Here is a 19646-nt window from a genome sequence, read left to right on the forward strand (position 1 = left end):
CTGGTTACTTTTGAAAACTCGTATCTCACTCAAGTTTGACAGTTTATTTTCTTCGTAATGGTTAGGTTTTATGTTTATTAATTAGGTCCTGTAGGGTGACCATGATTGTTGAGAATTAAATTTGCCCTCACCAAAAAGTAAAAAAATAGGAAAAAGCGTTGTTGTTTCTCCTAAATACGACGGTGATCGATCAATTATCAGTTACTGAGTGTGCAGGATTAGTCCTGCTCACGTCTCATGAATCATCCATATACATAACGGTAACGCGAACGCACGTCACGCTTTCGAATGAAATTTATATGTACTAGGGTTTCTGTGGACAATAAAATAAAACTTTTGATTCTCTTAACTTTGTGATGGCTACAGGATAGACGCGAACGAGTTAAGCATACAGAGAAATGTGTATGACCCAAAGACCGAATTGTAAATATTTGTTTTGATTTCCACCGGCTTAGGTACTTTGCCTATTATGATACAATTCAGAACTTTAACTTATAAGCTCTAATGAATACAATTCGTCTTATTTATTCAATTTAATATTTAGTAAATTAAATAAATAAGACGAATTGTGTTTGAAAACATGAAATTTACATGTCGTTCCGAGCCTGTGGAGAAATTTCGAAAGCTTCTTGTATTTTTATGACCAACGAGTTTTCAGTTTCAAAATAGAAACTTGCTGAAATTTTCCAGAAATTTGCGATAAGTTTTCACACATTTTGGAAACTTTCCTGGACTTGAACATCTGTATTATAGATTTTAGAATATAATTTAATCAAGTAGAGAAGATAAATAGAGCGTAGCAAAATCAATATTATATGCCTGTCTTCACAGTCATAAATGTCATAATGATCACTTTATTGCCTATCATCGTAAAATAAGCCTGTCACTGTCACTCACAGCGATACAGAAAGAGACGCCCTTATTTCTCTACAAAAAGACTGGATGCGAACCGGCAATTTGTGAATTTCCTCCATATAATTAGTGCATTTTTATCTCACGCAATCTTAGGAACGTTTGAACTTGCAACTTTCGCAAACTCGCATTTCACTCAAATCGCCAAACACAAATTGAGCGCTATTGCTATTATTTTAAAGTTCATATTCGAAGCAATCGAAAGTTGATAAGAGTGAAATTAATACTTCGTGTTAAAATTTCCTGCATACGCTTTACAAACAGGCCGATTCGAGTTTTAGCTATTCGATCTGTTTCCGATATGATACTGATCTGTCAGTCAAAAGTGTCGGTTTCGGTTGAAGGAATGTCACTTTTGACACTGACATAACAGTATCATATCGGAAACAGATCGAATAACTGAAACTCGAATTGGCCTGAAACATTATGTCATATTGAGAAATTGTTGCTCCATATTGCAATTATGGCAATTATGTAAAACTAATTTACTCGTACGCACTTCGAGGCACGCAATGCGGGTATAAAGACTATTTATTAGTATTTATTGGGTTTTACTGCCGTTTTATCGTGTCATAATGCTAATAAATCTCATTATATTAGATAAGGAGTAAACGATTACATGGTTTGATTTTACTAGGCATTCTACATATAGCCTGAAAAGAACACGACTAAGGTAAACGTAGGTACCTACTAGTGCTCGACATGCTAATGCCCAATACATGACACCTTGCTGTCACCTCTATTGACAAGTTTCAAGATGACATGTACTGAGACCGCGTCGAGCACCAGTACGTTTACCTTACAGATGTGAACAATCCTTTTTTCCTCGTATTTTCTCGGAAATGTTCGTTTTGTCATGCTACTTCAGTCAATCTCAGTACTTTTTGTACTGAGACTGATTGGAATAGCATAACACGTTCGTGCGTTTCCGTGAAAATACGATGGCAAATGGTTATTCACTACATCTGTCGAGGAACGGTAGGAAAAATGGAAAGAAAAATAATAATAAAAATTTATTTAATTTATTCACATATTTAATTACACAAACGGGTCTACCGCGATATAATTTCATTGCTTTTCCTTTAATATCTCCGTTGACATTTTTTGGGACGTCAGTCTTTCCGTGACCACAGCTGGTGCAACTCAGCTGAAACGTCGGAATTAAAGGTAAAAACAATGAAATTATATCGCGGTAGACCCGTTTGTGTAATTAAATATGTGTACAAAACGCGTGAGTTTAAAGTGTTAATTTATTCAGTCTTGAAATCTAATTGAATGGAGGTACTAAACATTAGTCGGTCTTACAAATTAGTTAAATGCGATTTTCTCAAAGACCGTTTGACGAAGATACCTAAACTTTGGAACAGTTGTAGTAATTAGCACCACTAATATCGTGAATAAGTCAAAACCGCTTATTTCTTATTTTAGGGGGAAATTTGGGGGGTTGAGAGGGGTAAGTTGAATGATGTCTACATAATAGTAAAAAAACCATTTACCGTAAACTTCCCTATTGCATGTCATGCAAAACATGCCATGGTTGTAAAAAACAAACATCCCTTCATAGATCCGGACCACACTAAGTTTTCATACAAAGTGCTATGTGAATGTTTGGCATGGTATGTTGAGCTCTTTCTCAACTACACCGTATGCTTATACGGTATTCATATTCATAATATGTTTGAAATGTACTTGAAACCATAAAAATAAAGGAGCGTAAAGCATAATCACATTAATGTCATAATGTGGTTAAACCAAAGTTATGACACAGTTTTATGAATAAAAGGAATGTCTGCTGTTATTATCGTAAATGTTCGTATCTTTTCATACATATATTATTTCGTTGACTGTTTTATCAAGATTTACTTTTAACTATAAAAGTTAATGCGCTTAAACTATACCGGAACGGACGTTAACAAAAACATTGTTTTTAATAAAATGTTACATGTAGTTATTTTTCTTAACATTATTAGGTACATATTAAGAGCGACGGAAGATATGGTCATCGAGCAAGTTTTTAACTTTTCATCATCATCGTCATCATTTTAACTTTTATCTCAATAACCCAGAAAATATAGGTACTTGTGTTTAAAATTTTGCTTGTCAAATCCCTCGGCTGCACTAGCTATTTAATATTAAAATTGTATAATTTTAATATTATTAATGTTTAAATAAAAAATACCTATACCTGAAAATAGGTGAAAATTAGACATCTTTCCGTATTTTTTGATATTGAGCCGTCTTAACATTTTAAGGTTTTGATTGGAGTCTGCCCTTACAAATATATTCTACTTTCCGTGTGAAGATATTCATGGCAATTGCCCTATTTTATAAGTAACATGTAAAAATTATATATAAAAGCTATAAATAATTTTGCGTTAGCCCCCTCTTAACCCTTTATAAGGCATAAGGGTGTCAGGAATTATGCAAAATTGAACTCTACCACTATGAAATAAAGTTCAAAATCAGTTGGGGAATATATTGCCTCTCCCTTATAAAGACTTAATTAATTTTCATGTAGAAGTGGCATAAGAAGGTACTACAGATTTTTTATAAATTTGAAAACTTTTCCTCCTATAAATACTCCAAAAGAGATAAAATAGAGATTTATACAAAATACAAACTTAGTATTGTTTCCAAGACACCTTGTAATTGAGCGAGCTCAGAAACATAATGGCAGTCCAATTAGCGGCATAATACCGTAATCAGCCTGATTGAGGCAATAACAATTAAACCTACATAATAATTGATTACGAGAACAGACCAAATTACACGCAAATGATAGTTGTACGACAATGTTACATTTGTATTACTATGTTTTTAAATAAATCTCAGTTTGACGTTAATGGTACACTTTGTGAACGCATGCTATTTTACACACTTTTATTTAGGTAGGCTTCACTGCGTCATATTTCTTTCTTTTGATTCAAATCTTGTAGCTAACTTAAATTTGAACCACTTCCTGATATCTTATGCGGTTGGTACTTCCGTAATTCCGATGACAATGCAATATTTAATATGCTAACATGGAGCTGATCTGATGATCAAGTCGTGAGGTGCCAAAAGAATGGGAAACACATCGAGTTTAGGCTAATTAGAACAGTATCGAGAAGTATTTGATAGACATGCAAAGAGAAGAAATGCGGTTATCAATAAACTGCTTGTATTTCGTTTGTATACTTTGTATTTCCTTCACACTTTGCACATAGTGAAGCGCTGTTGGCCTAGCGGTAAGAGCGTGTGACTTTCAATACGGAGGTCACGGGTTCGAACCCCGGCTCGTACCAATGAGTTTTTCGGAACTTATGTACCAAATGGTGAAGAAAAACATCGAAACAGGACTAATCCCAGTAAGGTCTAGTTTACCCTCTGGGTTGGAAGGTCAGATGGCAATCGCTTCCGTAAAATCTAGTGCCTACGGCAATGCTTGGGATTAGTTGCCAAGCGGAGCCTAGGCTCCCATGAGCCGTGGCAAAAGCCAGGACAACACGAGGAACAAGAAGACTTTGCACATAGCCAATAGAATGACTGCCCAATTAGAATGACGTCAGTGTCAAAAGTGACATTTCTTCAAACAAAAACGTCACTTTTGACACTGACATATCTAATCCATATCGTATCTAGCCGTAATATTTGACGTAGCTATCTTAAAGTTCGAATCGGGCCGTCAGTCCCTTAGTCACCATAATGCAACAATGTATCGGGCGGCCTTCATCTAGTCAGTGAAACTTAGGATGCACCGAGGCTACACGGTTAATTAGATCTTAACTAGGGCATCGGTTGATTGGCTGAGTTATTACTTATTTATGTACGCAGTACTTAACTTAATTTAGCAATTTTTTTACCGTTACTAATCATTTTAGTAACTAATTTGTGTTGGTTAGTAGGTACTTTGGTGCAGTTGGTTAAAACGATTATCGTGGAGTCAACACTCAACTTAAACATAAGTACAAAACGGCCCAAAAGTACTTTGAAAATGATTTTTGACTCTGCCATATATTCATAATTTCAACCAATGTTTGCGTTTATGTATCAAAGCCAAAGGAGATTAAAAGAAAGTGTTTTGCTTCAGTCAAATAATTGTAGTTTTAATTTTAATGACATTTTGTAAAAGACTTGTAGGAAATATAAAAAAATATAATTTGGGCCAATATGGCAAATAATGTCAAATTTTGACGGTTGTGAATTCGATCACTACACTTTTTTGTGTACACGGGTTTGGGCATCTGAGTATTTAAACCATCAAAAATTAAGATTTTATCTTACAGGTTATCTTACAGTTCTTGCAATTATCGCCGTGTAAATAAATAAGAATACCAGATTCATACTAAATTTAAAAAATAAACCCATAATTTCCCTGACTACGGGAAAACAAAGTCCTCAATTAAGAAAACAGTAATTACACAATGACGGCAAGTAATCATGGCACGGAAATTATAAAATTGTAATTATAACTGACAACGTGACGACGAGATACCGGAAAATGTTAATCCCCTCGAACTTGTTCGTTGTAAATTTTTTTCCGTTTCGGAAAAGGGGATAGTAGAATTTTCATGGACTAAAATTAGTACAATCAAAGGTACAATGTTATGAATTAATCAAGCGACATTCACCCGTCAGCGCAGCGCATATGTCAGGAAATCGTAAATTAATCTGTTTACTGTTACCTTGCAAAATATCCTGTGGTGGTGTACGAGACCACAGGACAGTCAGCAGCAGAAGTTACTAAGCGTGCGAGATGTTCAAAATTAACACAAGACACGCTCTGATTCTCTTAACAATAAAGTCGTGTCAAGATCATTTTGAACACCTGGCCCGCTTAGCAACTTCTGCTGCTGACTGTTTAAAGTGAGCCGATCTTGTTCAAACTTGTTCGAGAGATCGGGTCACTTTATAGGTATGTGATGTCTAAATAAATGTAACAGATGCACTGCAAACACTGGTCAGCTGTCATGGCACCGGGTGGTGTTACGAGTGCTAATATGTGGTGTAATAACAAATTGTTTCAATTAATATAAATTATCACAACTACACTATGTAATATTTACTGATTAAAAGTTGTTGTTTTTAACAACTGAAACTTAGAGGGAAGTAAGTATTAAATCCTTCCGTACCGGACCTTTTGCAAGGCATTTTACTCCAGTACGGTTACCATCAGTTTGTCACTGACATAAACGCCGTCGAGAACGTAATTTACTTTCTATAGATCCCGTTTGCACTAATATGCGAGTGCGAGCGAGATGTATAGAAAGTAAATTACGTTCTCGACGGCGTTTATGTCAGTGACAAACTGATGGTAACCGTACTGAGATCAAGTCACCTAGCTTATGCAATCACAGATCACAGTTACACCAGTCCATCTATAACCATTTGGTCCGGTTTAATGAATCGCCCCATTGACGTCTAAGTAATCAATGCACGTGTCAGTAAGTGGCAGTCTGGACCGCATTACGCTCATAATTGTCAGTTGAGGTGCTTAATTGTCAGCGAGGGAATCAATTTGTTAGTTAATTAATCGCCTCGCGTGACTGCTGAGTGAGGGTTTTGAGGCAATTGTTTATTTACTGAGAAGGATGAGATTTTTAGATTAAGTCAGTCAGTTATTAGACTTATTAGGTATCTCTGACACAAGAGGAACTTCGTCATGGTAATATGTTTGCCTTTTTTACTGTTAAGTTATATTTTGAGGAAAAGTTAAATAAAAAAGAATTCAATAAAAACTTATCGATAATAATCGGATTCTTATCACTGGGAAATATCTTATTTAATATGTCACCTAGCATGGAATTCCCACCAGATACATAGTATGATAATTCATATATCATTATTGACCAAGCGGTCACTATCATGAAATCTATCAATAACGTTGAGGGCTGTTCATAAATTACGTCATCTATTTTTGTCGATTTTTGACCCCCCCCCCCCCCCCCCCCCACTAAAATCATGCTTCGAATGACCCCGTTCTCCTACGTCATGCTACCATCATCCGATGTCCAGACCCCCCCTCCCCCAATTTGAAATGACGTAATTTATGAATAGCCCCCGATGGTAGCTTCCTTATTTACTAAATTTGCGGCATCATTATATACAACCTACAACCTTCTCTTCCAGAATACTACACCCAAGAATACCAACCCCAGAAATTCAGCATGGGCGTCTCCGAGCCGCCTAAAGACGATTCGCCCCGAACCACGCCCGAGCTCACCCGAACGCCCGACCTCAGGACGGACCAGTCTCCCCCCACCGCCCCGCCAGGGTCCGCAGACAGTGATGACGCTGATGAGTTCGCGCCGAAGAGGAAGCAGAGGAGATACAGGACGACTTTCACCAGCTTTCAGTTGGAGGAACTGGAGAAAGCGTTTTCAAGGACGCATTACCCTGATGTGTTTACTAGGTGAGTTTAAACTCTGTTATATCCGCGATCTCGAGCACGTATACAACCGCGGCCGTCCGCTCAGTGTTTAACGAGTTGCGTCAGGAGAAGGATCTGAACTCACTTCACCTTAAGTATTACATAGGCTATACAAAGTTGTGTACGAATAAGTACGTTTAGATATTTTCTGATGCTTGTGCAATTCTAGTTCAATATGCTTAGTAGGTAGTAGGTACTTACCTTTGGTACTACCATAGAGTAATATAAGTAAAGAAAGAGTGGTAACCCCATACATCAATTACTTACCAAAAACGCGCGTCATTTCGTAGTCGACATCTAGCGTCGAGTAGCGGAATATATCAATAACTGATAGTCGACAGTAAATAGATGTCGTGGCGAACAAAAACTCTAATACTCAACAATTTTCAGCTAATATTATAATCGGGATTACTCGAAACTCTATTTTCAACTCCTTCCGCTTCTAATATTAGTTGTAAATTGTTTTAGCAGTACATTTTTCGTGAGTAGCGACACTTGTACCGACTGGCCTCAAGTAGCGGTACTGATCGTTCCACTGCTTGAGCTTGACGTTAGATGTCGACTACGAAATAACGCGCGTTTTGGTAAGAAAACTGATGTATGGCGTTACCACTCTTTCCTTACTTATATTACTCTATGGTACAGTCATCAGCAATAGTATCTTACACAACTAGGGCCGCAAAAATATGTGACACGTTCTTATTTGGAGCGCAATAAGAGCGCGTCATATATTTTTGCGGCCCTAGTTGTGTAAGATACTATTGCTGATACCTGTACTACTACGAGTAACAGTCAAATCAAAAGCCTTTAAAACACGTAATTCTGTACATAGTAAGTTAAAGAAAAGTATTTAAAAGCATAATATATAGCAAGCTTTAATTTTGTTACAGGGAAGAGCTGGCCATGAAAATCGGATTAACCGAAGCTAGAATACAAGTAAGTATCCATTATTCCTACAAAACAGTCAACTTAATACCTAACCGCCAACGTAAACTTAACAAAGTACAAATTACTACAAATTAAATAATTACAGATGAAAATCCAGTGCGGCCAACATTAGCTGCAAATTATAGTTCTTGTACCGCAAACCGGTTGGTATTTCAAAATGAACCCTATTTTGTTAATGATAAGATTGAAGTTGCAATGGCTGTGGTACGCTTCCCAGGGTTTCAAGGACTTGTCACTACAACCTCTAATCAGAACGGACCGAATCGAATGAGACATAGACACTGGAGATAACTATAATAAAAGTTGGCGAATGTTGTCTGTGGTCTGGTTGGAGGAGGTATTTGAGGTCACAATTTACGCTGTGGGACTGGGAAATAGAGTCGTACCAAGCTAACTGCATGGCATTAACGACAAAGTGTGGCAACGTCACCATTAATGTATTTTTTTTTAATGAAAGTATGTATAACGTTTAAATTACACTTCCTCGCTTTGTTCTAATCAAATCGATACAAAATTAGCTTAATGGCGTATCCAACGTAGGCTACATTTTAACAGTCTTTGTCAAAGAAGGAATGAATAAACGGACTGCAGCAAGATGAACATATATTTTGGCGCTGAAATGCGACATTTTGAGTTTTTGATTATTTAAATCCCTTATAGTCAAGTAGATACTTCGTATAAATGATAATGTATAAAATGGGTACCTCTAGTGTGAAGTGATGAAGTCTCTTATAAGTAGTCCGTTTTAATCAAGATACCACCTCCATTGCATTACGTTTCAATGGTCCAGGTAATAAGCGACCGAGAACTATTTATTTACGAATAATCGACGCAATCACTCGAATACAAATCGATTCGACACTGAACAATAATATCGAGCACACAAATACATAATATTCAATATGACATGTAATTTACTTGTAGGTTGTAGGTATTAAATGAATAATTTGAATATATACGGTGGATATATTAATAGTTATTTGTTTTACAATGGGGCAAGTTGTTTAACCGCTCGTGCTAACATTGATACCCGAGCAAGCGAAAGAATCCAAAATTGAACCACGAGCGTAGCGAGTGGTTCGAAAAATGGAATCTTGAGCGTTGCGAGGGTCACGAGGCTTAAACAAAATTTGCCCCGAGTGAAACACAAAATTTTTCACACCAACCCGAAGCAAATATTAAATGTAAAATATCAAACAAAATCAAACCCAAATGAATGTTATTAAATATTCATCATCCAAAATCATCATTTAAAAGTCAATTCTACCAGCAAACATAAATAAACAACTCAAAATTTGCATTTGATTACTTTGCCTCACATGTTTTTGAAGTGCAAAGTAAGCCTTTCCGAGCTGGTGTGATGAAAAAAGATTTTATTAAGTTTCATTTGACATTAACGTAGTACATTTTGCTACCATTCTTTGCCTTTAAATGGTGCAATTTTTTTGAAATAAAATTCCATTCTCTGGCTGAAATAATACTTAGGATAAGTGACCATACAATGTGTTATAAATAGCACTGGCCATAATTGTCTAAACAATAGCATAACATTTAAATAAGGCATATAAATAAAGTTATAGGATAATTTGTTTTATAAAACTAATGGAAGGTGGACGACTCAATTACGACCAGTTTTTGTAAAGGTCTATAGCACTAATTAATATTTATTTATTTATAATTTCATATGCTTCGGTTTTTAGCTAAATTTCCATAAAAACATTAAAACTCACACGACTGAATTTCTCAGCTAAATACAGTGGAACTTCCAAGCACGAATCTCAAGAGAAACACCAAAAAAAAAAGTTCGTGTTCGTGGTTTCGTCTTAGGCAGACTTCCGAGCAAAGCGGGCATTAAAGTTGTGCCGTTCTCGAGAACGTTCTCCCTTTTGTATGGGACTTTTTTTTATTGGAAAAAGGTAAACATTTGACCACAATCTCACCTGATGGTAAGTGCCGATGCAGTCTAGGATGGAACATGCTTACCTAAAAGATGTCTATTCACTCTCGATTTAAAGAGATCCAAGTTATAGTGGACTGGGAATAGATTTGCAGGAAGTGAATTCCACTCCTTAGCCGTTCGCATGATAAAGCTGGATGCATAGCGCTTAGTTCTAATCAGTGGCAGAGTAACGACGTAAGGGTGAAACGCAAGTCCGCGTCTAGTCCCACGGTGGCAGAACGGAGATGGGGGGATTAGATTATGTAATCCCATCGCACACTCCCCGAAATGTATCCTGTAGAATACCGATAAACAAGCTACCTTTTTACGGTGTTCAAGGCTCTGCAGTCTAGCCTCTATTACCAATCCCGCTTCTCCAAAAAACGTGTAGCCAAACTAACAAAGCGTTCTTAGATACTACATCCAAATTAATAACTTGTTCTCGCTCGAGAATATTTTCCAAAGTAAATTGAGAGCGTTCTCAAGAAAGACACAGTTATAGCGGGCATGTATCGACTAGCGATAACGTAGGTTATGTTTGCCGGTGTCGGATCGAAATCGTACGGCTGTCAAACGCGCGTTTCTCCACAAAAACTCGCAGTGTGTAAAAACCCCAAGCCCTAACAGTATTCTTTAGCGATACAGCAATCCTACGTACTTGTACAAGTTAATTTGTCCGGAAACGCGGCTAACTGCTCAACTTGCTTGTAATTGTGTGGAATGCTGCGCAAAAAGTCCAGGTGCCGGCTGTAATGGCTTAACAACGCATTACCTTAATGGCTTGCGAGCCCTTAAGATCACGCATTGGCTGAACAAGAACATGGCTTTTTGTGGCCGGCAGAATTCATTAATAGAAAAACGAATGAGGATGCTCCATAGTTTGGAACCCCACTTGGCTCACTGGCCACTTGGCGTATTGTATAAGTAAATAAATATTTGCGGATAATCTTAACCCTAGAGTGCTCGCGCTATGAGCATTTTGCCGCCCTCGGCGAAAAAACTGTGATTAAGTACTTGAAAACGGTTCGTTTGTCAAGGCCATGCGTCCTAGTAGCTAGTAGATACACCCTCAGGTGGAGAAGATACATTATTTGTACTATGCCCGTCCATGGAAAATAGAAGGTCCAAAAAGAGCACAATATAGTGCAAAGTTACTGTGCAACGTACATTGTATACCCATGTACCAGGACTGATTTGCTAAAATGTATATAGAAGATAATCAAAACGTTTAATTTTGTTAAAAATATCAATATTTCGTTTTTCTACGTAAGCTAAGGCAAAGGCCGTGTTAAAATTCGAAAAAAATTACCTAAGATTTCCTGTTTTTTTTTAAATATACTATGAAGTATAAAATTATAACACAAGTTACTTTTTCTAATAGTATTTGATTCATTTTATCCCACAAAAATTATTACTTAATGATTTAGTTATCATATTAAACAAAAAAACATGTTAATGAAAGGCGGCAAAATGCTCCCTACGCGAGCACTCGCGTTACACGGGGAGGTGCGACTACTCTAGGGTTATATACACAGATCGGCCTAACCCCAAACTAAGCAATGCTTGGTCATAGGTATTAAGCGACGATATACCTAATTATATAGATAAATACATACTTAGATACATAGATAATATTCAAAACTCAGAAATAACTATTCGTGATAAACACAGAAATAAATTCCCCTATACTGGGATTCGAAACCGGAACCTCCTGCTTCGTAGGCACTGCTATAGGGGCTGTAGGGACTGCTAGGAGAGCGTTAAGCCCTAAACCGGTCCGGTTCGAAGGATCAGCTCCCTTTAGGAGCAATAGGATATGCGAACCTCTGAAATGGTGCAAGTCAAAAATAAGGGATTTCTGTAGCTTTTAATTGGATTTTCAATAGCAAAACGAGTGACGATGCTATGAACCAGCTGGAGGCCGGAAACGCCAAAAAAGGCATAAATAAAGTTAAAAAATAAAAAATTGTTAAAAATTAAAATTCGAAAAAGGCATGTTGAAAAACGTGTAGCCAAACCAACAAAGCGTTCTTAGGTAGGTACTACATCCAAATTAATACTTCAACTTAAGAGCATTTTAGTCTCTTCACAATCTCAACCAGTTTTTTTTGTAATATTTTGAAGTGAAAACTTCTTTAGCGGCGCTGTGCACTTTTTGTGATGGGGAAAAAATGTTAAATTTGCGACAGGCCACGTGACTAGGGCTTGCAATATCGGATGGTTTCCAATTCCGGAACTGATTTTCGATATTGGATTCCAATTCCGGAATTCCGGAACTGGTTCCGGAATTAGGGTTTACCATATTTTTATTCGATTTTTTAGTAAAAAACAACAAAAAATGTGAAATTCTGATACTTTACGTTTATTAAAGTTAGTATTGTTTAAGCGAAATTTAATTTGAATTAGGTACGTTTTTTTACCACCCATTTTACCACCTTATTAATATGGTTACTTTATTCACTTCTATGATACGGGGGATTTATTTGGGAAAACTATAGTTGCTAGCAAACCATTCGATGCATAATTTTATAAAATAGTTAAATATAATAGCTTCCTACTCTTCCTAACCTATATAGTAGGTAGTGGTGTTGTTTAAGAAGTTGAAGGTCTACGTTTGGCTTTTTCCTTCCTAGTTCCTAATTATGATTCAGAATATCATATATTATGAGCTTCTACAGGATTCGAAATCTTTAATAGAGAAAACCTCTTTCTCTCTGAATTCAAGATAGAGTCAAAATATTTTTAAATTTCAATTCTACACGTTCGCTTATGTGGTATTCAGACTATTCTAAGCAAGTAAATCGCTCTGCTTTATTGTATTTTTATTATTTTATTATGAGCCCATATTGTCCCACTGCTTTAGCAAACGGAAAAGTAAAATATACCTATACAATAGTTCACTAAATGACTAAAGTCAATTTTTTTATTCGGTAGACTAAAATGACATTTCCTAGTATGAACATAAAATGTCTTTTCATAGTATGAAATGTTATTTTAGTCTACCGAATAAAAAAATAGACTTTAAGAAGCACTTAATAACGACAAAAAACACCCGTACAGTGTAGTATCTTAACAATTTTTAATAATTAACGTATTAAAACCCACAAAAAGTACTTAAATCCAATTCCGGAATTTTCGATATTGAGTGGTATCAATTCCGGAATTGTAATATCGGAAAATTTGTCCGAGATTCCGGAATTTCGAAATTCCGGAATTCCGGAATGCAAGCCCTACACGTGACCGTAAGATTCGTAAGACGTAAGACGGACACGTGACCTGATCGAAAAACTGTTACAATGTCATTGAGTTTTCACTTATGCCGGCACTCCCGGAGTGCAACCCGTTGTTTTTTAGGGTTCCGAACCCAAAGGGTAAAACGGGACCCTATTACTAAGACTCCGCTGTCCGTCCGTCCGTCCGTCCGTCCGTCCGTCCGTCTGTCACCAGGCTGTATCTCACGTTGAAATTTTCACAGATGATGTATTTCTATTGCCGCTATAACAAGAAATACTAAAAACAGAATAAAATAAAGATTTAAATGGGGCTCCCATACAACAAACGTGATTTTTGACCGAAGTTAAGCAACATCGGGCGGGGTCAGTACTTGGATGGGTGACCGTTTTTTTTCTGCCGATTTTTGCATTATGGTACGGAACCCTTCGTGCGCGAGTCCGACTCGCACTTGCCCGGTTTTTGTACAAAAATTAAAGGCTAAAGCATACTTGACCGAGCGTCATTTTACGTACCCAAGAGAGTCAGGAGTCAGACGTAACGATCGCCACTGATGGCCCAATTTGGACAACAAGCGGGTTTAAACGATGCCCATTACTACTAAGGCGATGTTCTGTTAATATGATTAGAGCATGCTCCCGGGAATTCCCGGTTCTCATATTCCCGGGAATTCCCGGGAATTTTATAGTGTCAAAAGAACCGGTCCTGAAGACCCGGTACCGGTATTACCCGCCTACCCGGTTCTCATCATATGACTATTTATTCCCATTTCAATAGTAGTAATGTTTTAGTACTTTAGCTTGGGACATTATATAACATTTAATAAAATTGCTATGAAACGGGGGACCCAAATGTGCCGGCTAATTTCGTAAAATAGGTTGGAACGCCAATTAAGTGTTTGTTTATAATAAAATAAGTCATTTATTAATTCTTATGCAATTATTTATATGAAAATAAGTCATTCATAAAGATTATACGCTACCACAAACAATTTCTTAAAAGTAATCAAAAGATGCCTTGAGAACCGGGAAGAACCGGGAATCAGAAATTCTTGGTACCGGGACTGGTACTGCATGCCCTAGTTATGATGTATTATATGTGTAAAAAAGTTTATTAAAATACGAGGGGCTATTATTTAACTATATTTTATTTGTGCATTAAACACTATTAATTATCGTTGCAACTTAAAACTAATCAATTAGTTGAATTATAGCTACTATAATTGGGGACTATGTCAGGGGTGCGAAACTCCTTCCTTCGGGCAAACTCAGCTCCGTTCGGCACATCATTGCTCCGAGCAATTATTAGGGTTGACACAACTTGACGTCCCTTCGCGTGCACGACCATAGATAAGATAATGACTTGAATTGTGACAACCCTAAGTAGCCGAAAGGAATAGTGCCATATATTAGAAAGGGATACTGTGATTCGACCCTGAACCGCTGTCAAACTTCGGTTTTGTAGGAAGTTTCCTTTCTGTACGGTAGTACTATTATTTATTCTGTGACTATGTTTCATAACATGTACTAAATCTTTCCTTAATAATAATAACCTTAAGGTTCCTTTTTTTGCTAAGTATTTAATTAAAGCTTTAATTATTCATGCTTAGTATGTACATATACTATATACTTACTTTGCAAATTATCCTAAAGATTATCCAAAATATTCATATCTATGTTTGACACTAGGCACTTCTAGAAAAAGATAGACCTCAGTTTTGTTCTGATAACGGAAAAAATGCTATCAATGTGTTACGAAAGCCCTTATTAAGCGCCAAAATATAAATGCCAAGTTTAAGCCATATCGAACCAAAAACGTGACGCAACCTTAATGAATCTAAAGACACTCTGTTTCAGAGAACTAAGGACTTATTATCTTAACCCTTTTATCACCACGTCTATCATATATGACGCGCGAATATTAACCTTATTGTAACGCATAAAGGTTAATATTGCACTGTAACCGTGCGCGTCTGTAGCCCTCTTTAGCGGTCAAAGAGTTAAGGACCATTACGGCGGGGCCTTTTTGTAGCGCATTCCACACACAACCAATTACAACATTTATACATTCGCGAGCTTCAACACCGTATGAAGTCATATTTATAATATCGGCCATTGTTTTTTCTACCCTCGCCCAAAGAAAATCCAACCTTGACGCTAAAGAAATAAGGTGGAAAATTCGGTGAGAGTTTTGGCCGTAAACAAAGCAGAATTTCTTGTTTAACACAGCATCCGCTAAAACCACATCGACATTTTAACTGCGAACATTTCCAACTCCTATATTATTTGCTTTGTGCATTCCAATCTGCACCTTAAAGTTAGCTGCACAGAGTTGATTTTCTAATAAATAAACGCTGCTTGATAGGAGTTTTGAAAAGTTCATAGTGGACTTACAGAAACGCGTTTAACAGTTTTTACTCGTACGCATTTATCATAAGTGAATTAATTTAAATTGCCATAAAATAACAGTTTACATAATGACGATACTGTTTCGTATAATTTTGACTCATAAATATGTAACACTGATATTCTAGGGAATATGTATGGTTATGGTTTTTAATCAGGCTTTATTACGATTTATTGATAATTGAAGTTAAAAACAAGTGCGAGTCGGACTCGCCCACAGAGGGTTCCGTACTTTTTAGTATTTGTTGTTATAGCGGCAACAGAAATACAACATCTGTGAAAATTTCAACTGTCTAGCTATCACGGTTCATAATATACAGCCTGGTGACAGACAGACGGACGGACAGTGGAGTCTTAGTAATAGGGTCCCCTTTTTTACCCTTTGGGTACAGAACCCTAAAAACTACAAGTCGTCAGGCGTGTTATTCTCAATCCGGGGGTCGTGGGTTCGATTCTCAGACGTACTTACGAATAAAATTGTTTCATCAAGCAGTTGAAACTTAGAGAACTTGGGATGGGTGACGCCGTCGTGACCGGTACGGTTACCATCAGTTTGTCACTGACGTAAACGCCGTCGAGAACGTAATTTACTTTCTATACGTCCCGCTCGCACTCGCATATTAGTGCAAACGGGATGTATAGAAAGTAAATTACGTTCTCGACGGCGTTTATGTCAGTGAGAAACTGATGGTAACCGTACGGGTGGCGTGGCCTAGAAGTTAAAGCGTTAGCTGCGAAAGAAGACGCCATTTCGACTCCGGCTTATTTTTGCGGAGCTTAACGCCTCGGCTACGATATTGCGCGACTGGCGACGGCGGCGGCGGCAACCATAGGTTAGAACGAGACACAGCGATCGGACCTTTCGTTCCCACCTATGGATTTCGCCTTAGCTTAAGCCAGTCGCGCAATGTCATGGCCAGGCCGTTAAGGTTTCAGCCGCTGCCGCCGCCCCACCAGCCCTCAGTGACATAAAGAACTTGTATAGTTGGTCAAACCAATTTGTCAGTAAGTAAGAACCAGGAAAACTATACTCATCCCTTTCTTTTGGGTGCTAGTACTAGTGTAAGACAAAGATAGTATGATTCTATCTGTCTATGATTGAAATGAGACAGGCCTTTGACAAACTATAGGTAGCATACATAAAGAATTAGATAGCGAGCGGGCTATTACTGTAGGATGCAACTGGCAAAAGTGGTAAAATATGAAAATTTAAATCAAATTATCTAGTTTGTCTCTTTCATAGATAACTTTCATATTAAATGAGCTGTGAGCTGCACAAAGTGTGATAATTAAATTAGCATAGTAAACGCTAATAGCTAAACCGATATTATTTTATCCTGTAACCATTCAATACATATACCTACCTACCTACCTTCTTTATTAAAAGGTATTTTGAAAACATCTGTTAATTAACATTTAAACCGTTTATGTACTACCTTATTAAAGTGAATTAAGCGTTGATTAAACTTTTAATTAAAATCGAATAAATGGACATTTTTAATATGTGGCGAGAAATAAACACAGTAATACTGTTTCGCATTACGTACGTCTTCAAATATATATGAGCGGCCAATGTACTCACAAATATTTAAACGTGCCTCTATTAACGAGACGTTTAAGTGCATGTTCAGATATTTTTGAATATTTAGCTATGAGAACCGAACCGTTTCATTTTGGCCCCTATAAAATATTAACTGATCTGCTTCGTACGCAATAATTCAAGCGTAGCAGCTGTAGCTACGCTTTAAAGTAGTGACAACGAGCATGTGACATTCGTTGCAAATTATCCATAAGCAACTGTAACTTCTTACCATACAGACATGAGCACAATTTACCCTATTTTTGATTTTGTAACATTACTTTAGGTTAGCTGAGCCCACACTACCAGGCCCCTGTTCTTCTTCTTACTCGTTCCCTCAATGCTGAGGATCGCGACCACATGCAACATGTCCCCACTGATTGCGGTCATAAGCCAAGTGAACTGCACGGTGCAGGCTGCCGCCACTCGCCTTCTTCATGGCGTCAGACCATCTCTTACGAGCCCCACCCTGAGCGCGTTTACCATTCATTCGCCCCAAGATGATACACTTCTCCATATCATGCATTGATGATCTCATAATGTGTCCGAAAAATCTAAGGGTTCGTTCATGGCATGCTTCGGAGAGCCGTGTGGTAATACTGAGTTCTTCCAAAATAGAGATGTTAGTTCTTCTAGCTGTCCAAGGTATACGCAGCAGTCTTCGCCAACACCACATTTCAAAAGCGTCAATCTTAGCCACATCACAGCTTTTCAGGCTCCAAGTTTCGGCACCGTACATAAATATCGAGAAGACAAGAGCTCGAACCAATCGCACCTTAGTCGTACGTCGAATACCTCTGTTCCTCCAGATCTTGTCAAGGTTAGCCATAGCACTCTTAGGGCCAGTTGCACCAACCACATTTGACAGACTGATCAACGTCAGCCGGCGCGCCCCGGCACTTTACTATGAAACTTTCCGTACATAAAAATTTAGCGAACTCTTTAACGATACGAACAGTTTGGTGCAACCGACCCTTAGCCATACCCCTGCCCCTGTTCTACCACGCTGTCAATTGTGACCTGACATCGACAATTCACCGTACATTGCTGCATGGTCCAACCAGTAAACATTGTCATTTCATTATTCACCGTCGTTACATATATACCGATTTATTTTGTCAAGTTGGTGAAATAGACGCCTGTGCGTATGTAAGAATGACATGAGTAATGAGTAATAATGTCATTCCTTAGTGTCATTAAAATCTTCATGTTATTTTTTTTTATACTACACTGTATTAGGTACTAGAGTTAGACCAAGAAAAGTCTGCAGAGATTTTGACAGCACACGCAGTGCCTGTGTTATTTCAAATACGTCATAATTTCATAGAATTTAAAATAACACCTGCACTGCCTGTGCTGTCAAAATCTCTGCAGACTTTTCTTGGTCTAAGGGTAACATTCCATTTCTGACTACTGATACTGAACGCGTCGCTGTTACTGTCAATTTCCATAGTAAAATTGACAGTAGTGTAGCTGCGGTTGGTAATGGACTGTCACCTTTTACTCTACTAAAGTTATCTACTGATAGGTAGCACCCGCTTTACAGCACTTTAGGGATAAATAGGTATAAATATTAGAGATGCACCGAATATTCAGTTAGGTACTATCCGGTATCCGGCCTATCCGGCCATTATTCTAATATCCGGCCGGATACCGGATAGTGACCTACTATCCGGCCGGATACCGGATAGTAACAATGCTTGATTTCGGAGTGAACAAAATTGGATTTAAGAAACAGTCACGGTCATAATCGTACTCGTTTATTATTATAAAACAATTTAAACATTTCACTGACTTCCACGCGCACTCATTTCTAATGTGCACCTGAAATACCGAAATGTAGGTATAGTTCCGCCGGCCGAATATTCGGCGGCCGGATACCGGATATTCGGTGAGGGGCAGGCCGGATATCCGGTATCCGGTATCCGGCCAAACAACTATCCGTTGCATCTCTAATAAATATATCAACAAATATATTATCTTGTTACAGGTATGGTTCCAAAACCGCAGAGCAAAATGGCGGAAGCAAGAGAAAGTGGGTCCGCAGGGGCATCCCTACAACCCCTATCTTGGAGGCGCGGGGGGCGCCCCTCCCCCTTCTGTGGTGGCGTCCATGCCCAACCCCTTCTCGCAACTGGGGTTCGGCTTCAGGAAGCCTTTTGACACCAATGCGCTGGCGTCTTTTAGGTAAGTCTCATGGCTCCTCTACACGATGGGACAGCG

At 37.9% G+C, this 19646-nt stretch overlaps 1 protein-coding gene across 2 annotated transcripts in view; it reads left to right on the plus strand.

Moving 5' to 3' along the window:
- The window catches only part of LOC134790968 (homeobox protein aristaless-like), a 126526-nt gene that overhangs the window by 104424 nt on the left and 2456 nt on the right, over positions 1–19646 (plus strand). For both annotated transcript variants that reach the window (XM_063761999.1, XM_063762000.1), the window contains exons 2-4: positions 7021–7303; positions 8212–8257; positions 19414–19610. In XM_063761999.1, coding sequence (XP_063618069.1) covers positions 7021–7303; positions 8212–8257; positions 19414–19610 — 526 coding nt within the window. The remainder of the gene's footprint in view (positions 1–7020; positions 7304–8211; positions 8258–19413; positions 19611–19646) is intronic.

The sequence above is a fragment of the Cydia splendana genome, chromosome 5 (assembly GCF_910591565.1).
Source record: "Cydia splendana chromosome 5, ilCydSple1.2, whole genome shotgun sequence".
NCBI classification, from domain to species: Eukaryota; Metazoa; Arthropoda; class Insecta; order Lepidoptera; family Tortricidae; genus Cydia; species Cydia splendana.